The 22948-nt window shown below is 34.5% G+C and overlaps 1 protein-coding gene across 2 annotated transcripts in view; it reads right to left on the reverse strand.

The window, feature by feature from the left end:
- LOC142336984 (uncharacterized) overlaps positions 1-22948 on the reverse strand; it is a 46262-nt gene that overhangs the window by 18679 nt on the left and 4635 nt on the right. For both annotated transcript variants that reach the window (XM_075385987.1, XM_075385986.1), the window contains exons 2-6: positions 17482-17589; positions 8901-9028; positions 8342-8507; positions 7567-7749; positions 5474-5706 (exon numbers count right to left, since the gene is read on the reverse strand). In XM_075385987.1, coding sequence (XP_075242102.1) covers positions 5474-5706; positions 7567-7749; positions 8342-8507; positions 8901-9028; positions 17482-17589 — 818 coding nt within the window. The remainder of the gene's footprint in view (positions 1-5473; positions 5707-7566; positions 7750-8341; positions 8508-8900; positions 9029-17481; positions 17590-22948) is intronic.

Consider the following 22948-nt stretch of genomic DNA (forward strand, 5'->3'; position numbering starts at 1 on the left):
CAGAAATCAAAAGTAAAGAGGCTGAATTAGGCAAGACAAAATACGACCGAAAGGTAAAACAAACTGAAAAACTTATCACTACTTGTTTTGAGTCACATTTTTAAAAGTCGTATCTTTTCCTTTTGTGCCCCCCCCCGCCCCCCGCTTAGTAGGTGCGCATTATTTGCAACCCCCAGACGCACGTGCAATTTTTTTTCGTAATGATTCACTATGTAATGTCATGCGCTCTCTAACTGGGGGTTCATAACGCACTGGGGGCACAAACGCGAAAAATCCGAAAAGTTAAAGAAAATAACGACAAAATTGTCAACCTTTTCACTGGAAGAATCTTCCTTAGGCAACAAGAGAATTTCCCAATGAAAACACGTAATTAAAGAAATTTGGAGACAGTCACCTAGCATTTTTAAAGAACAAATTTAAAAAACAGTTGTTGTGTAAGTATGTTAAACCATTGGTAAGATAATAAAAACGTTCAGAAAAAATTTGATTATACAAAAAAAAACGAAGAGAGAGAGAGAGAGAGAGAGAGAGAGAGAGAGAAGGGGCAAAAAAGATCAAAGTTGAAATTGAAGTTGCCTCTATTTCTTTGAAAACAAGTGACACTGAAGTCATCAACACAGTTATTTGTAACTTTAATTTTCAAACCCAATGCTCATTAGTTAACAGATAAAAACTTTCATTAATTATGCCACGTAAACAACCCAGATGCCACGTAAAAAATTAACGACAAATTCAATCAACTAAACAAATCAATGAACTACAACAAAATTCATTTATTAAAACATACGATTTCAAACTCATTATGTAATTCATTATATAATCCATTATATAATTCCAATCTCTCCTTAACCGAAAAGGTCAATAAGAACTATCAATACAGAGATTGGAAGAAAAAACAATCAGATGAACAAACGCAATCAAATTTTTTTACTATAGTTATTTGTTACTAACTGAAACTATGAGATAATTTGTGTTTTATTGTGTTTTAATAAAAAAGAAACCCCCGACACCAGCTGAGACTGAGTGTCAATACAAAACATCAAGAACAAGCATGCAAAATCTAATTAAACAAATAACTTTTTGCTTAAGTAGTGCCAAATCACGAAAGTGTTTGATAAGACTAGCAAAAACTGAATGGCTTTAATCGTGTCTCATTAAAAAGTGATAAAAGGCATTCATTTATTGACATTAAGGACCATGACTAAACTACAGTGAAAATTTAAGAATATGGAGGAAAACCAAAATCACTTATATTTTTCAAAAACAAGTTGTTGCAAAGTAGTCAAAACCTGCATATGAGAATTGGAACCATTAAATAGTTACAATTGCACCTTCTTAGAAATCGAAAGAAAACAGTCATGAATGACAATGAAAACAGGGTCAACGAAAACTACCAGAATTTCCAAATGCCAAAAATTACAAATTGTTTGTTTAAAAGAAAAGTTTTCTAGACCATACAAACAATTAATTAATTTCTGATGATGTCATAAATTAACAAAACTTTGAACTATTATAAAAGATATTTAAATTTTTGGAGCCATTCGAAAGTCAAAAAAATTTCGAAAGTCAAGAAAACAGCAGCCAAAATTGAATCCAAAATGGTGCACGAGAAAAACAATGCTTTCAAAAACCAAAAATGTGTTCAAACTACTTTTTCTCCGTCCTCTTTAATGACAGTTTAAAAAATTTCTTGTCTTCGAGTAAATGATTTTAATTCTTCTAAAGAAATCAATGCGAGGAAAGTTACTACTCAAATTTGGCTTCACATCGAGAAAAAGTTTTGAAAAGGGCCAGAACAGATCTTATTATAATCAAAACTCAAATTTTGTAACTGGAAGATTTTTGCAAACGGTTTAACGTAAGCAATTGATGAACCTCAAGAATATAATGGACCTGTTACTTAATTATATTTAACAATTTGAAACAATGGCAGTAAAATTAAGAATGGAACCTTATCTGCTGAAAATGATGAAGCATCTAGTAATAATTTATTTACAAGTTGAGACTTTAAAACATTAAGTCGCAAAACAATTTGTGAAACGGCCGACCTCCATCCTTTAACAAAATATAAATAGACAGAAAATGGCAGAAAAAAAAACATAACAGGACAAGTCCTGACGTACAATTCAAAATATTTTCACAGACTAAACAAATAACTAGATCTATAACAGACTGTGAGTGAATTGTGAAAATTGTTTTTTTTTTTAAAAAATCAGATCCAAAAATTAAAATGAAACAAAAAATCAATCTCAATATGCCGCATGTGCGCATGTGAGTAAAAGAAACACTTCCGAGAAATCGAAATTTGGTTCAAACAAGAAATTAGGCCTAGAATGAACTATGAATGGATTGAAAAACCACCTAGAAAAAAAAATCCGATCCCAAAAATAGAAAAAAAACAATAAAATTCAAAGTGAAATTGCCGCATGTGGACAAAAAACCACAAGCGAGAAAGCAATTTTTTGTTCAAACACCCTATTCGAACTCTACTCCAAAATTAAAGTTCGCAAAACCACTCGCTTTTTCGCTCCACTTCCTGTTTCGGCGTGACCGAAATCACTAATTCAATTTGATTTCAAAAATCATGAAAATATGTGAACAGATCTTAAAAAAAGACAGCGCCCCAATACAAATCATATTCTTTGAATTGTTTTAATTATTTCAGTGAAAATGACCTGTCTAGCATTCACAGGCATTTTTAAGGAGCAACACCTGAAAAGCCTTTATTAAAGACTAAACAATGGAAAGCATAGCGAGGAGCACAAAATCAGAAAAAATTTAAAACCAGACATAAATCCACCAAAATTGATCTCAATTTATCTTCAAAACTCAATTATCTTTAACGAGAAAACTCAAAATTAAAATCAAATGAAATTGTAGGCAGCAAAATCAAACAGAGTTTTCCCATTGCTCTATAAAGTTTGAAGAATACAAAAACTGCTAAAAAGCGCTGAAACATGGCAAAATGTTAAAAAATAACACTCAATTGAATCAAAAGCTGTGTATAATTTGATTCAGGAGGCCAAAAGGCTTCAAATGCACTAGTTCTAGTTAAGATAATAGAGGCAAACATCTTTAACAGAAAAACTGGAGTTTAAATTAAAACTTCTTTGAAAATACCGCACTTGCTCAAAAAGTGCGCTCACTTCGCGAAATTTTTGCCACACTTAATTTTCTCTCTTTTCTTTTTCTCTCGGCCCTTCTTGTTTCTTCGGCTGTTATACCTAAAGGTTTTGTTTCCTTGCATTTCACTTCCTATGTTTCAATTCCACTCCATCAAAATTACAGATAAAAACAGACACTCCATCGATACTCTTCTTCGAATCGTAAAAAGCAGCGAACCAATACTACTCATTTTTTTTAAAGAAATTCTTTTTTAATTTTGAAAAAGAAAAACGCTTAATAAATATCCTGCGCTTGAGTCACATTTTCAAAAGTCGGATCTTTTCCGTTTAGAGTCAAAAACATCTTTAACAGAAAAACTGAAGGTTAAATTAAAATTTCTTTGAAAATACCGGACTTGCTCAAAAAGTGCGCTCACTTCGCAAAAATATTGCTACACTTCTTTTTCATGAAGCGCTCAATTCAATTGGAATGTTTCTAAACATGGAAGATTCATTGACGTGCCTGTGGACGCCTGAACCCGAGTTATCCTGCGCTATCCATTAAGCCGATAACGTATTATTTGTAGTATTAGGTTGCATCTAATTATGAAAGAAAAATTGTTTAGGCAAAAATTTAACAAAAAAACTTGAAAATCTTCTTAAAACATAGCTGGCAAGTTATGCTAAAAAAAGTGTAGTGTGTTTAATCCCTCTGACCGACGTTGGGATTGAAAAAGTCAGAAAAAAATGATAAAATTGACGGTTGCCTCGTTTAAGCTAAGTGTCGAAAAATTTTCAATATGGTTTGCTTTCAGCGTTTAAATAGAGGACAATAACCGAATCAGTTAGAAGTACACTTCAAAGAACTCTGATAACTTAATGTACTAAGTCCAATCTTTATTCAATAGGTCATTTTGCAAAGTTTTCTTCTGGTTTACGCCAATTATTATGATTTCAGTTTTCGACCTTGAAATTTATTTGCGATTTCTAAATTCTCTTCGGTTGAAACCGTGAGTGAAAAATAAATCAGAAATCAAAAGTAAAGAGGCTCAATTAGGCAAGACAAAATACGACCGAAAGGTAAAACAAACTGAAAAACTTATCACTACTTGTTTTCAGTCACATTTTTAAAAGTCGTATCTTTTCCTTTTGTGCCCCCCCCCGCCCCTAGCTTAGTAGGTGCGCATTATTTGCAACCCCCAGTCGCACGTGCAATTTTTTTTTCGTAATGATTCACTATGTAATGTCATGCGCTCTCTAACTGGGGGTGCATAACGCACTGGGGGCACAAACGCGAAAAATCCGAAAAGTTAAGGAAAGTAACGACAAGATTGTCAACTTTTTCACTAGAAGAATCTTCCATGTGAACAAAAAACCACTAGCGGAAAAGCAATTTTGTTCAAACTCCTTTTTCTCACTCTACTCTAAAATTAAAGTCCGCAAAACCACTCGCTTTTTCGCTTCACTTCCTGTTTCGGCGTGATCAAAATCACTAATTCAGTATGATTTCAAAAATCATGAAAATATGTGAACAGATCTTAAAAAAAGACAGCGCCCCAATACAATTCATATTCTTTGAATTGTTTTAATTATTTCAGTGAAAATGACCTGTCTAGCATTCACAGGCATTTTTAAGGAGCAACACCTATAAGGTCTTTTTTAAAGACTGAACAAGGGAAAGCATAGCGAGGAGCACAAAATCAGAAAAAATTTAAAACCAGACATAAATCCACCAATATTGATCTCAATTAAAATGAGAGAAAACTCAAAATTAAAATCAAATGAATTTGTAGGCAGCAAAAACAAACAGAGTTTTCCAATTGCTCTATAAAATTTGAAGAATACAAAAACTGCTAAAAAGCGCTGAAACATGGCAAAATGGTTAAAAAAAAATAACACTCAATTGAATCAAAAGCTGTGTATAATTTGATTCAGGAGGCCAAAAGGCTTCAAATGCACTAGTTCTAGTTAAGATAATAGAGGCAAACATCTTTAACAGAAAAACTGGAGTTTAAATTAAAACTTCTTTGGAAATACCACACTTGCTCAAAAAGTGCGCTCACTTCGCGAAATTTTTGCCACACTTAATTTTCTCTCTTTTCTTTTTCTCTCGGCTCTTCTTGTTTCTTCGGCTGTTATACCTAAAGGTTTTGTTTCCTTGCATTTCACTTCCTATGTTTCAATTCCACTCCATCAAAATTACAGATGAAAACAGACACTCCATCGATACTCCTCTTCGAATCGTAAAAAGCAGCGAACCAATACTACTCATTTTTTGATAAAGAAATTCTTTTTTAATTTTGAAAAAGAAAAACGCTTAATAAATATCCTTTGAGAGGTTAACGACGGCTATTAATAACTTTACTAACTGTATGACCTCCCGCATATGTGTGACTTCAGTTTGCATTTGATCCATAGAATTGATTGCCTTGGCAGTGTGCACTGCTATATTTGTATTGTCCTCGTCCTGAATGTTCACAGCTGATTGGAGGAACTTGAGTTCTCTCTCTAACTCAGCCTGCAAGTCAGTGCTGCGTAACATGCACATCTTTTCGATCACGTCCCGTTCACGCTCTAGCACCCTGCGTTTTTCCTCCCACGACTGAAGTGGACAGAAAATAGAAACTTTTTGTAATGCATTACAACTAGGAAAACTTGCATTACTATAGTAACCACATCGGCTTACAACTAGATGGTTTGTTTACAACCTGCGAATTTGAAGCTGTCTGAGTGAGGATGAGCTCTTACTTAACCATAGCTTCAGGTTGACCATAGCTTGACCAATGTTGGCTGCAATGATGGTACCACGCGAAAGTTTCAGACCCAAAAAAAAAGTGGTCATCGTCACCAAAAAAGAGCAATTCTGCTCATAAAAGGAACAGTCTGAAATGTGGGGAATAATAAGAAAAAGGGCAGCTGAGAACAGGCTACTGTAGGCCTAATGCTGTTCCGCTGCGATTACGCAGGAACCAAAATTAATTAATTATTATTATTATTATTATTATTATTATGTCATGGTTAACTTTTCTTGGTATTCTTGTCAATATCTTGTTTCTTGATACCCATGCAAAGATCTTGCAGACCTGACAAGATTTCAGCAAGATTTACCACGTTCTAATATATTTTTTATCAAGTTTTTGTTTCACTGGCTATTTACCAACAAAACTAGAGTTATCAATTTTTCCTCTTAATTTACAAGGCCCAGAGAAAACTTTGGTTCTTAAAAGTTGTTTCATAATTAAAAACTAAGTCTATAACCAGACTTTGGAATTCTTTCTTACCGAAAAAAATTATAAACGAGCAGAAATTTTTAAACGCGGTAAAAACGAGCAAACAGTTTTAAAACGAGGTAAAAACGAGCACAATTTCTAAAAACGAGCTAAAATCTGTTCATGGCTGATTACGGTCTGGATGGGTCTGATCATGGCAACATTAAAAACGAGTCAAAAACGAGCACGTATGAAAAACGAGCTAAAGTCTGATCATGGCAGATTATCGTCTGGATGGGTCTGATCATGATCGATTTTAGTCTGGATGGGTCTGATCATTAACGCACACCTCGACCTGGGTATCTCATCGACTGTCCGTATTTTATTCCGCCAGGTAATAAATATACATAAAGCCGAGTAAAGTTCCTTTGCAATTAGAGAAATGAAAAGCTTGCAAAACAAATGGCAAGTCATAATAGGCTAAGAAACTTGTCTAAGGTTAAAAAAAGAAAAACTCCAAAAAATAAGAAAAATGGTTTAAAAATTCTCAATTTCTCTGTCAATTTTTCTTACAAAAAATGATTTTTACCAAGAAAACTTTAATGAGTTGGTAGCTGAATATTCCTTAAGTAACAAGCTTCCATTCAAATTCCACTTAAATTATTAAAACGAAAACTTTATTAAATAATTAAATTTCCTCTAAAGATCAGCAAAACTGATCAAAAACCTCTAAATTAGCATTAAACTCAAATTAACTACTTATAACCTCCAATTGCTTTCAAAACAAGCCTAAAACTAATACAATATCATAATCAAACCTCATAACCATCAAAATTTGCAAAAAACTGCTCTTAAAAGCCGCACGTGAACAAAAAATTTTCGCTCGCTTAGAGAAATTTTTTCACACATCAATTTTCAACTCAAAAACAGCGGTATTTTTCAACTCAAAAACAGCGGTATGAACAAAAACCACCCTCTTTTTGCTCCGCTCTTTACTTTTTTTCAGCACCAAAATCACTCCAAATTTTTTTTCACGCGTTTCATTACCCGCTTCAATAATCACTCCAATAAAATTGATTAAAAAAGGACTTCTCCAATACTCCTCTTCGAGTAGTAAAAAGACAGCGCCCCAATACAATTCAAGTTCTTTGAATTGTAAAAAAATAGGAGCGCTATAATAGCCGGTTGAGCAGATGAGGGCGGCTATTAATAATAAGTGACATCAGCTTCTGTCCGAGTTAAATTTATTTTACCTTTAAGATGACCATTGAGAGTGAAGAGTTGCTCCATTCTTGGTAGAGGATGTCGAAGTACATGGACACCGTTTCTTTTATGTAAGGATCACACCATTCACATCCCTTCCCCTCATCCTCCCCCTCCCCTCCCCCTCCTGCTCCCCCAGGACGCATCAGCTCATCTGTCTGCTTGAAGATATTCTGAAAACAATTATTTGCAGCTCGTTCAAATTGTGCTTCAAAATCACCCCAAGTTATTTTCAACATTATCTGAGTGATTATCAAATGATTTGTAATTACAAAAATCCATGTACACCCAGGTTGAGGTCCAGACCTAAATCATCCCTCATCAGACCCTTCCAGGCAAGATTTATCGCCGATCAGGCCAATTTCCAGACTTTTTTGCATTCGAAGACTCTTCCAGAGGATGTAATTTGAGCGCCCAATGCAACTTATTGATTAAGACAGAAAATTTCTAGATTCGAAAAAAACTTCAATAGCACATTACTAAAGTCACAAAAATTACGGAACGCACGAACTTCGCAATTAAAGAAAAAGGGTATATGATATCTGAGGACCTGTTTCCTTCACTCTCACTCAGTATTATACTGACTCAGTTCTCTTCACTTATGGTTCCGCTGGTCAAGTTTATTTTGCATAATATTGAAAACTCTCCTTTGTGTAACCGTACAGAAATCCAGGTGTAAATCAGTATTGATTCAGAGACATAGTGTCATTTTTTGGGCTCGTCAGACTTAGACCGAGTCTAATTTTTCAATTTAAATATTTTCACCTCTGATAGGAGTCTGTTCTCCTCCCTGAGCTGTGCCTCGATGGCCTCCAGTTGTTCACTCTTCCTCCTCCTCTCCAGGGTCTGTGCCCTCTGCACGTGACTCAGGCTCCTCACCTCTTCCTCCTTTCCCTCCATCTCTTCACACCTTCGCCCTATCTCTGCTTTCCTAAAATAAAGTCACACAGTGCATATAATGCTACTGCAGTTTCAGATAGATAATGAAAACTTATTTCAAATTTGCAAAATTTACTGGTGAGGAATGCGCCAAAAACGATTTTCTATTGGAAACATGGATAACTCTCACGAACAAACCGTTATCTTAAAATTCTAAATTTTATAAAATATGATTCAGGCTTATAAATAATAAGTAGCCAAGAAGTGTCAATTTTCAAGCCGTACTTCATTAATTTTTAATAATATTTATAATAAATTTCAAAGAACTCCGCGCTTCTCTTTCTCTAACAAATGCTTAGCATGATTTCTTTCACAGTAACGCGCTAAAATTTCACTGGCACTTCGAACCAGGTTGAAATAGAAAAAAAAACAATAGGTTGGTTACTTTTCCAAGAGTCGCTGCAGTTCTTTAGACTTGTGCTCCAGAAGTTGTTCCTGTCTGCTTTTCCTCATTTCATTCTCCCTCTTGTGCTGTTCCAGAATCGCCCTCCGCCTCTCCGCCATCAAGTCTACCTAAGAATAAATGAACCATTATCAACTGTCCTAAACGACCCTCGTTGAGAAGACCGATCAAAAACGAAAAAAATATTTGTAAGAAATCTTCGGTATGGTTCAATCAATTTTGTTATTTTCAGGTTTTCCTTGTTTTGAAAATTCATCATGCTTATATTCCTAGAAAAATGCATCTTTTCTCAAATTTTTGAAGCTTGAGTGATGTTTTAGGTAATTGAACAAGTTTTTCTGAGTGCAATTTGTAATTTCCAGACAATTTCAAGTCCCCGAGGTTAACTACGACGACAGTTGCTGCTAATTTAACAATTTTTTTCTTCATGATTTCAACGTATTCAAGTTCAGTTTTTTTGATTTTTTTTTTTGAAAATATTCACAAAGCCTCAATTTAAATTTACGGTAGGGTTTTGTGGACACCCGCAAAAATAGTTCATGCAGTATTGGCCCCTGACTATTCTTTGGAAGGCCTTGCTCATGAAAAACTTTGCTACAAAAACTTGTTCAAATGATCTATTGTGCATATTTTAAAACTTGCAGAATTTTTGCCAGGAGATTAAAAAACTGTGATATGTTAACTGATTTGTTATTCAGTGTGCCCTTTTTTTCAAATAAAAATTCGATGAGACTAACATTTCGAAAAATTCATCGATTTTCTAAATTTAGGTTAGCATTTTGGTTCATGACCCAGAAGGGATCCTGTATAAACTTAAATAATTTTGTTTTTTTTTACTAAATTAACAAATAAAAAGTTCTGCTGATGGCAAAAATCTTCATCGTTTGTTTGGTTCATTCAAACGAACAGTTTAATTGCTTGCTCTGTAAAAATGCTTTTTCTCAATTTTTTTCTCAGACGGTGCTTTACCATGATATTCAAATTACCTTCAGTAAAAACTTCATTTATACTAGTTGAGATTTTTTGTGGACTTATTTTTATCTATTGGAGTTGTATTTTGAACCTGCATATAATAACTGAGTTAAAATTATCTCCAAAAAAGTTTTTTGTTTTGCAACAAATAAGAGGCGACATGTTTGACTGCTGTTTTTAGGAGAAAAACCGTCAAAAGCCTTACATTTTGTACAGTAGGATCGTCTTCATTCGTTATTAGAACAAAAGAAACAATTACTTACAATTTGTGTTGTTAAAAAAGCAAATATTTCAGCAAAAGCACCGTTTCAGACTAAACATTTGATCGCTTCTGAACTGTGTTTTAAGTAGGACAATGAATTTTCTGACAGGCCTTTTTAAACTCCAATTAGTCGGGTATGGATCTTGGCGAATAACACCCATTTTCTTAATTGAGGACCGTGGCTGGCAATGATTTCAATTAGATTTTGTTAAAATTAAATTTAAAAAATGATTAAACAAAACGTAATATATTTGTCATAAATCTTTCACTCATCGTCGCTAGGGATCAATACATTTGTCAAAAAAAATTATTTTAAGAACTTCAGATGATATTAACTAAATTATACAAAAGTATTCTATATACAAAAAGTAGTCATTTGAGTCATTTGTGTGGTTTTAAAACGTAGAAAAAACGATTAAAAACGTTCATCTGCTGCTAAAATTACAGCTCAAAACCTCCCGTCACTCTTAAAAAACGTTCAGTAACGTTCAAATGTACCTCAAGCACTTTCAGTGAAAATCAAATACGGTCTAATCAGAAAAACACTTACCAAAAACGCCCATTTCCAACAAAGTTTTTGGTGACTATAGCCACTTTTTTGCTTCTGAAACTTTCACGTGGTACCATCATTGCAGCCAACATTGGTCAGGCTATGGTCAACCTGAAGCTATGGTTAAGTAAGAGCTCATCCTCACACTGACAGCTTCACGGAGGCAGGTGATTGAACTCTCAATCCTTGGCGTGTGAACCACACACCTTATTATTATTAAAGGTAATTAGCCCTAAAATGAAGTTTAATCACGGCTGTTTATATAATCCCTAGTGATGAGCGGATTCAAATCTTGCAAGAATCTTGCAAGATGATTCAAAACTTTCAAGATTCTTGCAAGAATCTTGCAAGATATCAATCAAAACAAAAAAAATAAATCGGGGTACAAATCATTTAGGAAACATCTTTGAAGCAAACTTTTGTTTATTAAACAAATTACAAAACCGAATTCAATGGAAAAAAAAATTAGCTCGGATTCAAAAACTTGCAAGAATCTTACAAGAATCTTGCAAGTTTTCGAATTCTGGAAAATTTATTTGTGTATAATTGGTGCCTGAAACTAACTGAAACCCAAATGAAATGACTGATATCAGTTTTTTTGATCAGCAAAACTGAACTTAATTGATTTTTTTTGAACACGCCTTTTGAATGTGAAATCTTGCAAGAATCTTGCAAGTTTCTTGCAAGATTTTGAATTCAAAATTAAATTTCCGACAAATAACTAGAGACAACTCGAGGCAATCAAATCCGTCTCTTTAAAGTTCAATTTACCTAATTTAGGACAAAAACACTTTCAATCTTTTTCTCATTTTTTTAAAAATAATTTTTTTTTAGAGAAACAAACATTTTTTGGATTTTTTTTGTTACTGATCCTATCGGTAATTCAGCATGTTTTTGTTGTCGTAAAAAAGTTCCGATTATTTATAGTGCAGTCTAAATATCTTCCTGTTGAGATCCTAATAAACGTATATGACGCCTTCAGTTGATAGCTATTGGTGTTAATGTCCTTGAAGTTTTTTCATTCAAAAAATATTGGTGTGTTTTTGAAATTCAATTTTTTGTTCTTCTTTCATTCGATTTACAGTTTAGTCATCATCTAAAAAAATTGACCTCATTTTTCTAGTAAATCAAATTTCAGCTCCGTTTTTGATCTTATGCAAGTAATGTTTCTTTTTAAGTACAATGAGAAAACAAGATTCGGAGTTTTTTCATTACTGATATTTCGCAATGTACCACAACAAACTAATTGTACAAAACGATATATTAGTTCATTCCACCAATCCTTAAATCATCACATAGCAAGAAGAAAAATTGTGTCAAAAAGTTGTCGTTTCGCTTTTATGGTGCTCTTAATATTTCTTGTTCGAGTTGTTTTTGTCAAATCAAACAAAACAACCCGGTCTCTGGGAATTTTTTCCCACTTCGCAGTGGAGGTCTTTGGTGTTCAATACCTACCCAGTGGACTTGAACTGGGTTCAAAAATGTCCGCGTGGCACCGTTTTTGGTTGTTTTGCCAGAAATGGATGTCTCCCATTAGCCCAAAAATTGCGGTATGCTTCATGTGTTTGACAGTTTCTCCAAAACTACTGTACCAAAATGTACGGGCACTGTCGCGTTTTGTTGATCGTAAACTTTCATTGCATGCCGTGTTTAGTTGGTTTCTCAAATTGGCCTAATCAATAATTTATTGGTGTTTAAATTTGAAAAAAATGAAGTAATAACTATATTTTTGGGGGCAGCTTAATGTTTCTGAAGATTTTTCCTGAACTACTCTGCCAATTTGGCAGGTCATAGTCGCTTTTTGTTGATTGTAAGTATTGCAAAAGGTCGCCGTCTTAAATTGGTGTCTAAATTGGCCTGCTCAGAACTTTATTAAGCTGTAAATTTCAAAAATTTAAAAAGCAATCATGTTTTAAATGTTTTTCAGTACTGATGTAAATTTTCTTTTAATTGGTTTATTGTTGCTTGCAAATTTTGTTATTTAGGCGTTGCTATGGTCCTTGAAGTTTCTCCAATCCTTTGTTTTTGGGAATTCTTTCTTTTTTTCATTCTTTTCGAAATCATGAATTTTTTGTTTGAGTGCTTTTTTATCAAAACACACAAAACATCCTGGCCTTTAGGGCGAGGTCGAAATTTTTTCCCACTTCGCAGCAAAGGTTTTGGTTGTTCAGTAACTACTGAGTGGACTTGAATTGCGTTCAGGTTTGTCTACGTGGCACCGTTTTTATCTGTTTTGCAAGATTTTGCGTGAAATTGGGCTCTCCCAATAGCCAAAAAATCGGAGTACGATTTATGACATCAATGATTTCTCCAAAACTACTGTACCAAATTGTAAGGGAATAGTCGCGTTTTGTTGGACAATTTGTGCGCCTTCTGTGTTCAGTTGGTTTCTCAAATTGGCCTAATCAAAAAGTTATTAATGTTTAAATTTGAAAAAAATTGAAGTAAAATTTATATTTTCGGGCGCACGCTTTTTGTTTCTGACTATTTTTCCTAAACTACTCAGTCAATTTGGCCGGTCGTAGTCGCCTTTTGTTGACTGTGAGTCTTGTAATAGTCCGCAGTTAGTTTTTAATTGTTGTCTAAAATGTCCTGCTCAGAACGTTTCCAAGCTGTAATTTTTAAGAATTAAAAAAAAATAATGAACTTCTAAATATTTTTTAGTACTGATGTAGTTTCTCTTCTAATTTGGGTTATTGTAGCTTGCAAATTGTGTCATTTAGTCTTTTTCTGCGTCGATGAAGCTTTTCGAATCCTTAATTTTCGGGAATTCAACACTTTTTCAATTTTTTGCGAAATGATGAAATTCTTGTTAGAGTTCTTTTTTGTCAAATCACACAAAACACCCAGGCCTTTAGTGCGAGGTGGGATTTCCTCCCAATCCGCAGTAGAGGTCTTGGATGTTCATAACTACTGAGTGGACTCAAATTGCGTTCAGAGTTGTCAACGTGGCACCGTTTTCAGCCATTCTGCTTAATTGTTTGAGAAGTTGGTGTCTCCCATTAGACCAAAATGCGGGGGTACGCTTCATGAGTTTGCCGATTCCTCCCAAACTACTGTACCAAATTAAACGGGCATTGTCGCATTTTGTTTGTCCTAAACGCCCCTTGATTGCAGTGTTTCTTGGTTTTTCAAGTCGGCCTAATGAAGAAGTTGGAGGAAGGAAATTGTTTTATCACATTGATAAAGGAACTTAGTGTTTTGTACCTTTTCGATATTCTCATTCAATTTTTGACCACAACGAGTATTTATTGGCTTAATCTGTTGCTTTTGAGAAGTTCGTTTCTAGAATGGCTAGTCACAGTCCTGAAAATTTTCTTTAGAATTGTTATTCAATGATGAATGCGGAAAAACAAATCTCTTCTCACATTTTATGGCTGAAGTGGTGTTTTGCACAATTGAACAAGATTTTCGGAGTGCGTTTTGTGTTTTCTAGACAATATATAGGTTGTTGAAGATATTGTATCAAACAATGGATTAATTCAACAATTTTTTCTTTGTTCACGATTTCATCAAATTTCTGTGGTTGTTGTTTTATGTCAAAACACACAAAACATCATAACCTTCATGGTGAGGTGGGAAATTTTTTCCCAACTCACCATGAAGGTTTGCCGTGACCTAGAAATTGGAATTGGACCAGAATTACACCCACAAATACACCGGGAACGCTGTTTCACGTTGTTTTACGTCGGTGCCGGTGATCTTGGGCTTCGCTGTTGGCCCATAAATTGGGGTATAGAATAGTATTTTGTTAATATCTTCTGTAATACTGAACCAAACGGGGGTGGTCGCATTTTGTTGACACTGAAGCCCTCTGGCTTGCAGTAATTGGTTGGTTTCTCAAATCGGCCGTATCAGAAAGTTATTAAAGTTTAAATTTGAAAAAAGTCGAAAAGGCTGTTCTGGGTTACCCAAAATTCGGAACAACAAAACACGCGATATACCCTATAAATGTTAGGGTTTCAGAATCCTCAGTTAGTGGGGAGTATCCCCATATATAGTTTATATAGTGTTTTATGTAGTTGAGGTGGTCAATTTTGACTCTGCAGAGCGGTCACCTCGCTTTTCTAGGCATTTGGTACGGTACACTATATTTGCTATAACTCCTTGAAGAATGTACCGATTGTGCTCATTTTTTAATATGATGCGTATCTCAAGCAGTGCTAAAAACTGTATTAAGGGGTTTTATTTTTGTTCAGCCGTTTTAGAGAAATTGGCCAGTAAACTTGACCTCGATTTTAGCCCCAGAAGCGGTTGACACCAGCGGGTGACCCTGTTGTCACCGTTGAAATCTTGAAGCTTTGAACTGTGTTTTAAAAAATTAGTGTTTTGAATAGCTCGTCTAACGTGGATTTAGAATATGTATACTTTATATAGCGTTTTGTGATGTTTGGATGTTCAATTTTAGCTCTGAAGGTGTTGCATCTCTCCTCTAAGGTCATTTGGTACGGTACATATTTTTTTGCTATAACTCCTCGAAAAGTGCACCGATTAGGCTCATTTTTTAAAATGACGCGTGTCTAAAGCAGTGCTACAATTGGTATCAAGGGCGTTTGTCTTTGTTCAGCCGTTTTTGAGAAATTGGCCAGGAGATTTGACCCCAGTTTGACCTCCTGAGGAGATAAGCACTACCTTTAGTACGATATTTAACTTCTTATATTTTGAGTTAGACTACAAATTTTAATGTTTCAGATTCGTATGTTAGTGGAGAGTATGTGTATATGTTTTTATTATTCCTTATTCTGAAATTTTAATGATTTATTTAGCGAACTCTGGTCGGACCAGGTCCCATATTGGTCATTGGTACGGTACCTTATTTTTAAATATCTCCTCGTAGAGTGAACCAATTTTGGATCTGTTTGCTGATTTGAGCTCACCATGAGCCGTAATTTAACTCCTGTAAATTTCGTGTAATTTCGTTTAGGCGTTATCGAGAAATTAGTGTGTATTTTAGCGAAACGTCAGTCGTTTTGGGTCAATTTTGGACTTTGGTTCCGCACTTAGTTTCGCTAATAACTCGTCGTAGTGCGAACCGATTTTGGATCTGTTTATTGATTTGAACTCACCATGAGCCGTACTTTAATTTCTGTAAATTTCGTGTAATTTCTTTCAGTCGTTTTTGAAAAATTGGCCTCGAAACTTACGGTCATTTTGACATATAAGTGTTTGGTACGCTTCACGTTTCTACTTCAAAACCTTATTTATTTCCGATTGATTGTAAAATAATTTTTTGAAATTGATCAAACAATTTCTCTTCAAATTGTGCAACACAGACACGCATCGTGATACGTGAGTTAACTTCAAATATTACACCTCTTAATCGGAAAATAGGTCTATTTTAGTTTTAGAAGCGTATTTTTATTATGAGTTGGAGTGCAAAGTGTTGTACTCCCATAGCAAGGAAAAGGTTGAGCTAACAAGTAATGTGCTGAGCACAGAATGTTCTTGACGTTTAATTTGGCTTGTGCTGTCACCAAAAATTTAAGGAGAACTGAACCTAAAATTTGGAGAACTTTGCGGTGTTTTGCCGTACTGTATCAGTACTCCTATAGTTTACTATATCAGTACTTCTTTAGTTGATTTCAGTAACTCCGCCACTGCTGGTCCGTAGCCCGGAATGAAAATTGAGTAGCGAAAAACATTATTTATACCGGAAAATTGCGATAAAGTTGGTTTTTAAAATGGCTTGAGATCATTTTCCGATAACTTCTTTGCTATATTGTGTTCATATTGATTTCTTTTGTCTAGTTTAGTCGCCTTGTTTGTTTCGGAGAACTGTGTAAATGCGGGTTTTTTGCCGTACTGAATCAGTACTCCTATAGCTTATTTCAGTAACTCCGCCACTGCCGGTCCCCAGCCCGGAGTGCAAAAGGAGGAGGGATGAACCACAAAAATCATATTGGAAAATCTCGAAAAAGTCCTGTTTTTTAACTTGACTTGAGATAATTTTCCGACACTCTGTTTGCTATTTTGCATTATATTGATTTATTTTGTCTGGTTTAGTCGTTTTGCTTGTTTCGGAGAACTGTGTAAGTGCGGTTTTTTGCCGTACTCAATCACTACTCCTATAGCTTATTTCAGTAACTCCGCACTGCCGGTCCCCAGCCCCGAATGAAAAAGGAGGAGGGATGAACCACAAAAATCATACTGGAAAATCTCGAAAAAGTCGGTTTTTTAATTAGACTGAATTAGATTTTCCGACAGTAGCTTAACTATTTCAGCTCCATCAACCGCCGAGTGCAGCCAGCGAACCAGGTAAAAAAAATATCGAAGAATTCAAAATCTTGCCAGAAACTTACAAGATGAATTCATAATCTTGCAAGATACTTGCAAGTTGAATTCAAAATCTTGCAAGACTCTTGCAAGATTATTCAAATCTTGCAAGAATCTTGCAAGCTGCTTGCAAGTAGTATGCATTCCCTTCCAAGATTGCTTGCAAGATTCTTGCAAGATTTTGAATTCGTCGATCACTAGGGATGTGAAGCTTAAAAAAATTAACATCACAATCATTACTGGTGTCCCGGACTGAGTGAAATTAAGTCTTCGTAACTGAAAAATAGTTGTTGACTAATTAAAGTCACTGTAAAATTGCGTAAAATAGCGTTGTACATGATACGCATGTTAAATGCAAATATTGAAGTTAATTATCTATCCTAACATTACGTATAATGACACTAACCGGAATCGGTCATTGAAGAATTTTATTATGAATATAGAGTTGAGCAGCAATGATTTAGCAGGGCTGTAAGATCCGGTGTGTTATCGTTTTAAGTGTATACCTGTGCCTCGGCATCTTTGTATTCAATGGGTTGGAGGGAAGTGCGTCGTTTACCACCTTTACTTTTCCGTCCTTTTTTACTCCCGCGTCTTTTCCCACCAGCTCCACCCTGTGAACACACAGCTGAAAATGTATAATTACATTCCATTATACTGACTAATTTCTACCATTGGTATATTGCGTTTGATCATTTTGTAGAATGACAAACAACAGGCATGAGCCTATTATTGATTATGCTCTATCAAATAATGAACTTTTTTTTAATATTACAAGTTTTGCTCTTTGCTACAGATTATCTGAAGTCATTCTATACAGCAATTTTTCATTCCTGTCCATGTCATCTAATTCCGAAAAATATAGGAGTTAAGTCCACGAATATATGAGTAAAAATTATCTGGACGAACTTAGAACTGGCCTGCAGTATGGGTAAACGATGTAGCCAATGTTTTTCAAACAGTTTTGTCCAAAATGTGATAATAACCAAGTTGTGACATCAATGTCCAAAATGTGACCTCACTGCTGCCCTCCAGAGGAAAATATTACAAACTTTCCTAAAAAATTAAAACATAAATAAGGTTTTTTTAAAAGATGTAATAAAATGGGAAAATTTTATGCTTGACGATTAATGTGACACCTATTTTTTTGCTCCACTAAAAAGTGTCCACAAATGGTTTTCCACTGAGAAGAGAATTTAGTCTCCCGACAGCTCGGTTTTGAACAGACATTAAAAAAAATCATCTTGCAACCAATTTAGTGGAAGACTGCCAAAACCCGGAAAAATTAGGAGACTTTTAAAGCTGTTGTTTTGTTTTAAATTCATTTCTGAGATAACTGAAAATTTTTTGCTGGCTTTGGAAGTGAGGAAATTCAAAAAAAATATTGACGAAATTGTGCCATATCATGTTGCCAATGAGGTCACTGCTCAACTTCGTTTTCTGGCCAAAAAAAGTTTTTGGTTTTCAATTGAAAATAAAAATTATGTGGCAAAATGTTTGTTTGCATCACCTCCAGGATACCAGTAATTTCTTCAGGATAAGAATTTTCACAAATTAAGCATTTCAGCAAATATGAAAACGTAGAGATGTGATCACTTCGTTATCAAACAAGAACAAAAAATCATTTTTGAGTAATACCACAATCGTCCCACTCAATAACACTAGCGCAATTTATAAGATCAATGTCATCCGCCAATAGCAGTTCTGGAATTTTAAAAAGACAAGACGACCGTATATCGAAGCAAACGTTGTAGACAAACAAAAGCATCTAAAGACATTCTTTGGAAGTTGAAAGAATACAAATATCAATGACAAGTAACACAATACACATAAAAGTCCGTTTCCTGTATTTAGTTCTTAGCACAGCAAAACAGACCACTTATTTTATTAACGTTGAAAAACTGTTTCAGACGTCACTGAGAGTTTATATAGCTTGAGATGGGGTAACTTTACTCAAAGTCACCTCTGCTTAACTTGTCAATCTCCAGTGGGAAGATATCTAAGCAATAGGTTTAATTTTAAAAAAAAACATATTACAAAGCTCTTAATCAATTGAACAGTCTTCTTTTTAATTCAGTAAGCAGCTCATCCGCAAAAATTGCTAGGAGGTTATTGAGCAAACTTTTTTCAAAGGAAAAGCAATGTTTGATTTCAGTTTTTTTCCGTCAGCCTTTTTCCGGTCACCTTTTTTCAGCCGTTGTGCCTATGTTAACACTGTAGAAGATTTAGTTCAGAATTTCAAAATTAATTGTTTTGGACGAATGTTTTATCAAAACACGTTGTTTCGGTTTTGATTTTTTCCAATTTTTTATTCATTAAATTCTGTAAATTCTATTCCCGTAACTGTCGTAAAAGTTACACTAGATTAGTGTTTAATCGGGAAATTTAATGCTCACAGACGCTCCCCTTCAATATCTGATGTTTTATCCTTGAGAACCCCAAAAATGCTGGATAAACTGGAAATCACAGTTTAATGATTTTGTTTTCCCCAGAGTCAACAGATTTCTTGTTTTTATTTCCAAGTACGTCAAAAAATAACTAACTAAATTCATGTTGAAAACACGTCCCCGACTTCAAGAATTTCTATATACATTTCGACAAGAGGTAAATTTGGACCCGATCACCTCCACCTAACAAGTCTGTTTCCACTGGGAAGACATCCTATCGCTATTTTCAAGATTAGGGTTCCATTCAAGGACGTTGGACCCCATTTAACATCCCAATTCCACTGTTTTTTCATTCAAAAACACTAGCGCAATTGAATGAACAATATCATGACCAATATTTGCGCTGGTAATCTAAAATGACCGTTTAACAAAGCAAACGTTTTAGACAAACAGAATTAACTAATTATTCTCTTCGGAAACTGGCAGAATGGAAAATATCTCATAAAGATTTACTTCCTTTGTTTAGTTCTGATTACGCCAAAACAAACTACTAATTCAATTAAGGTTAAAAAATTGTTCCAGACGTCACACAGACTATCTATAGTTTGAGAGGGGGTTTACTTTAAGCCTGTTTACTTCGATTTAACTTGTCTATCTTCATTGAGAAGATATCTGTGCACTAGGTTAAAATTGAATAAATATATTGCAAAGCACATAATCAATTGAACAGTCTGCTTTTTAATTCATTTGGCAGCTCACCCGCAAAAATTGATAGGAGTTTATTGAGCAACCTCTTTTCGAAAGATAAGGATTGTTTGAAATCCGTTTTTTCCGTCAGTTTTTTTTAAAACAGCTTTTTCAGCCGTTGTGTCCATTTTAGCACTGGAGAAGGTTTTCTTCAGAATTTTAAAACTTTTTATTTTGACAAATGCCGTTTGTTATTATCGAAAATCGATGTTTTGATTTTTTTTCATTTTGTAAACTTCTTGCTCGTTAAGAAGTGATCCAAAACCTCTGTAATGTTATTTTTTGTAATCACCTTCAAAACTACTCTCGACCATAGTCTAAACAAAAAATTCAACGTTCACAGACCCCTCCTTTTCAATATCTGATATTTTTTAAATCATTGATGAGAACACCGAAAATTCTAGATAAAACAAAAATTACACACAACATTTTTTAAACAAAAATACGTACTTTTGTAATTTCTTGATTTTTTATTCCCCAAAATCAACCCGTTTCAAAGTATGTAAAAACACAATATCTTTTTAATTCATGTTGAAGACACGTCGCCGACGTCACGAATTTGCACATATTGAGATGAGTTAAGTTTACAACCGATCACTTCCCATTAATATGTTCATTTTCAATCGAAAGATATATTATCGCTATTTTTGAGATTGAGGTCAATTCAAGGACGTTGATCCTCAATTGCAGAAATGCGGACGTTGAACAGATAACATCATGCTGAATATTGCCTAATTCAAGAAACGCTATGAAATTTATCATATTTAAGTTGCTAAATTTCAGGGAGAAGAACGCTTATTCGAAATGATGGAACCTCTGAAAGACAACAATTCAATCAATAGAAAACGGTTTATCTCAAACTACATCTTCCAGAGGTTGAAGCCAGTATAGCCAACAATGCACAAAACGCCACTTGATTGTATCCAATCACAATTCTGTAGTTTCATTGAGAACGTTACAAATTAACCCAAGTTTACAAAAATTGACGAGCTGTTGGATCGTGACAAAATGAAAGTAATTGAAAGAAAACCAGGCAGCAAAAACAAAAAGCTTGTCACGCAAACCGAGGGACACAACTCGACTGCAACCAAGTAAAAACAATTTGATGATAATAATAACTGAAAAAACGAACAATGAAGGACAAATTTGAGACTAAGCTCATTTTTTTGTGTATGCTTTGACAACTTATGATTAAACTCGTATTCGTCATTGTTATAACGACGGAAGAGACGTTTCATGAACTCCTTAACAAAATTGTTACGGCAACTTTATAAAAATCAGAAACTATTTCTTTCCTTTTTTTGTAATTTATTTTTAGGACTGCATTTTTTTCGGATTGCGATTTTGTCGAGCTGTTCGCTGCCTAGCCGCAGCTGATAAACGCAAAGAAGGCAGAACATACTCATACTTTCCTTTCAGAACAATTTCGATACGCCAAAAACTCATTTGGAAAAATTAAAAAACAAAACGATAGCCTTCTGCTTTACAGAAACATGGTTTAAAAACCACTACAAAACGTCACAAATCTCACTGAAAAAAAAATGAAAACTTTGCAGTTGTGATAGAAAGAAAAAAGGTGGTAGAGCAAGAACCTTTGTCATTAACTATTTGGATTTGTTGAACTAAAAAAAATGCGATCACACTGAATTGAAGTCGCTAAGTTTAAAGCTCGGAAAGAATAAGCAGCGGTATTTGTTTATTACTTTTTTATATAAAATCCTGCTAAGAAACAAACTACTGTTATTTGCAAAAGCTTGAAGATTACTGAGATACCTTGCAAATTGACCGCGTAGCAACGCAAATACTCTGTGAAGGCTCCAACAATAGCTTATCGGTTCTTAGCGCAAATTTCCAAAAGAAGTCAGTTTGGTAGAATGAAATAATTTCGCTATTGTTGAAAACAGAAATCCACACGGGAAACTCCGAAGACATATCAACAATTGATGCGTTTTTCGCAAACACTTAAGCTTCTCCTCACACTATTTTTTATATTATCTGCCACAACCATACAGTAAGAATAACATTTGAACTTTCTCTGTACAATTTTTACAGCGGGCACAAAAAGGTTACAAAAAACGGGAAAAATAGGAAAATTGTATATTTGTTGAAAAATTTATCGATATCTCGACAGACATTTTAAAGCAATGACAATCTTTGGTTGTAAATTGTCCTCCAAAAAAGCTCTCAAATTGCAGGAAATGTTTGTTAGTAGTTAAAAAAATCTGCCAATATTATTTTTAGCCAGAAATGGGGCACAAAATATGTGAAGAGAAAACCATGAGAAAAAATTGCGGCCAATTAAAACACCCTACAAAGATCATGTCTATAAAGCCCGGACAAAAACGTTTTTATAAAAGAATTGCAAGGTTCAAGGGAAACTTGTCAACTAAAATCTCTTACCAAGGCAAACTCGAAAAAAAAACAGTCATTGAAAAACGAAGTTCCCTCAAATTCTTCTCAAAGCGCAACCGGCAAAAAAACAAAATGAAAAAAAATCATAGAAATCTTTAACATCTTTTTTCCAACAATCGGATCAAAGCTAGAAAAAACGTTCGATACACAGCAGATAATTGAAACCGAAACAATTGCCAAAACCATCTCCTTCTTTCGAATAACCAGTAGCGAAATTATGAATACACTCCAATTACTCCAATAGAAGTTTAATTCATACTGCCGCAACATAATTTTCCTCGCAAAAGTTATCTATAGCAGTACTCGAAACGTTATATAGTGAGTGCCTGAAACATATTGTGTTTCCAGAGTGCCTGAAACAGAGCCCTTGTGTTTCTAAAATGCCTGAAAGTAGCCAAAACTGTGAAATTTGTTTCGAAAACAGCAT

Source organism: Convolutriloba macropyga, chromosome 3, assembly GCF_964194025.1.
Source record: "Convolutriloba macropyga chromosome 3, txConMacr16.3, whole genome shotgun sequence".
In the NCBI taxonomy this organism is placed as follows: Eukaryota; Metazoa; Xenacoelomorpha; order Acoela; family Convolutidae; genus Convolutriloba; species Convolutriloba macropyga.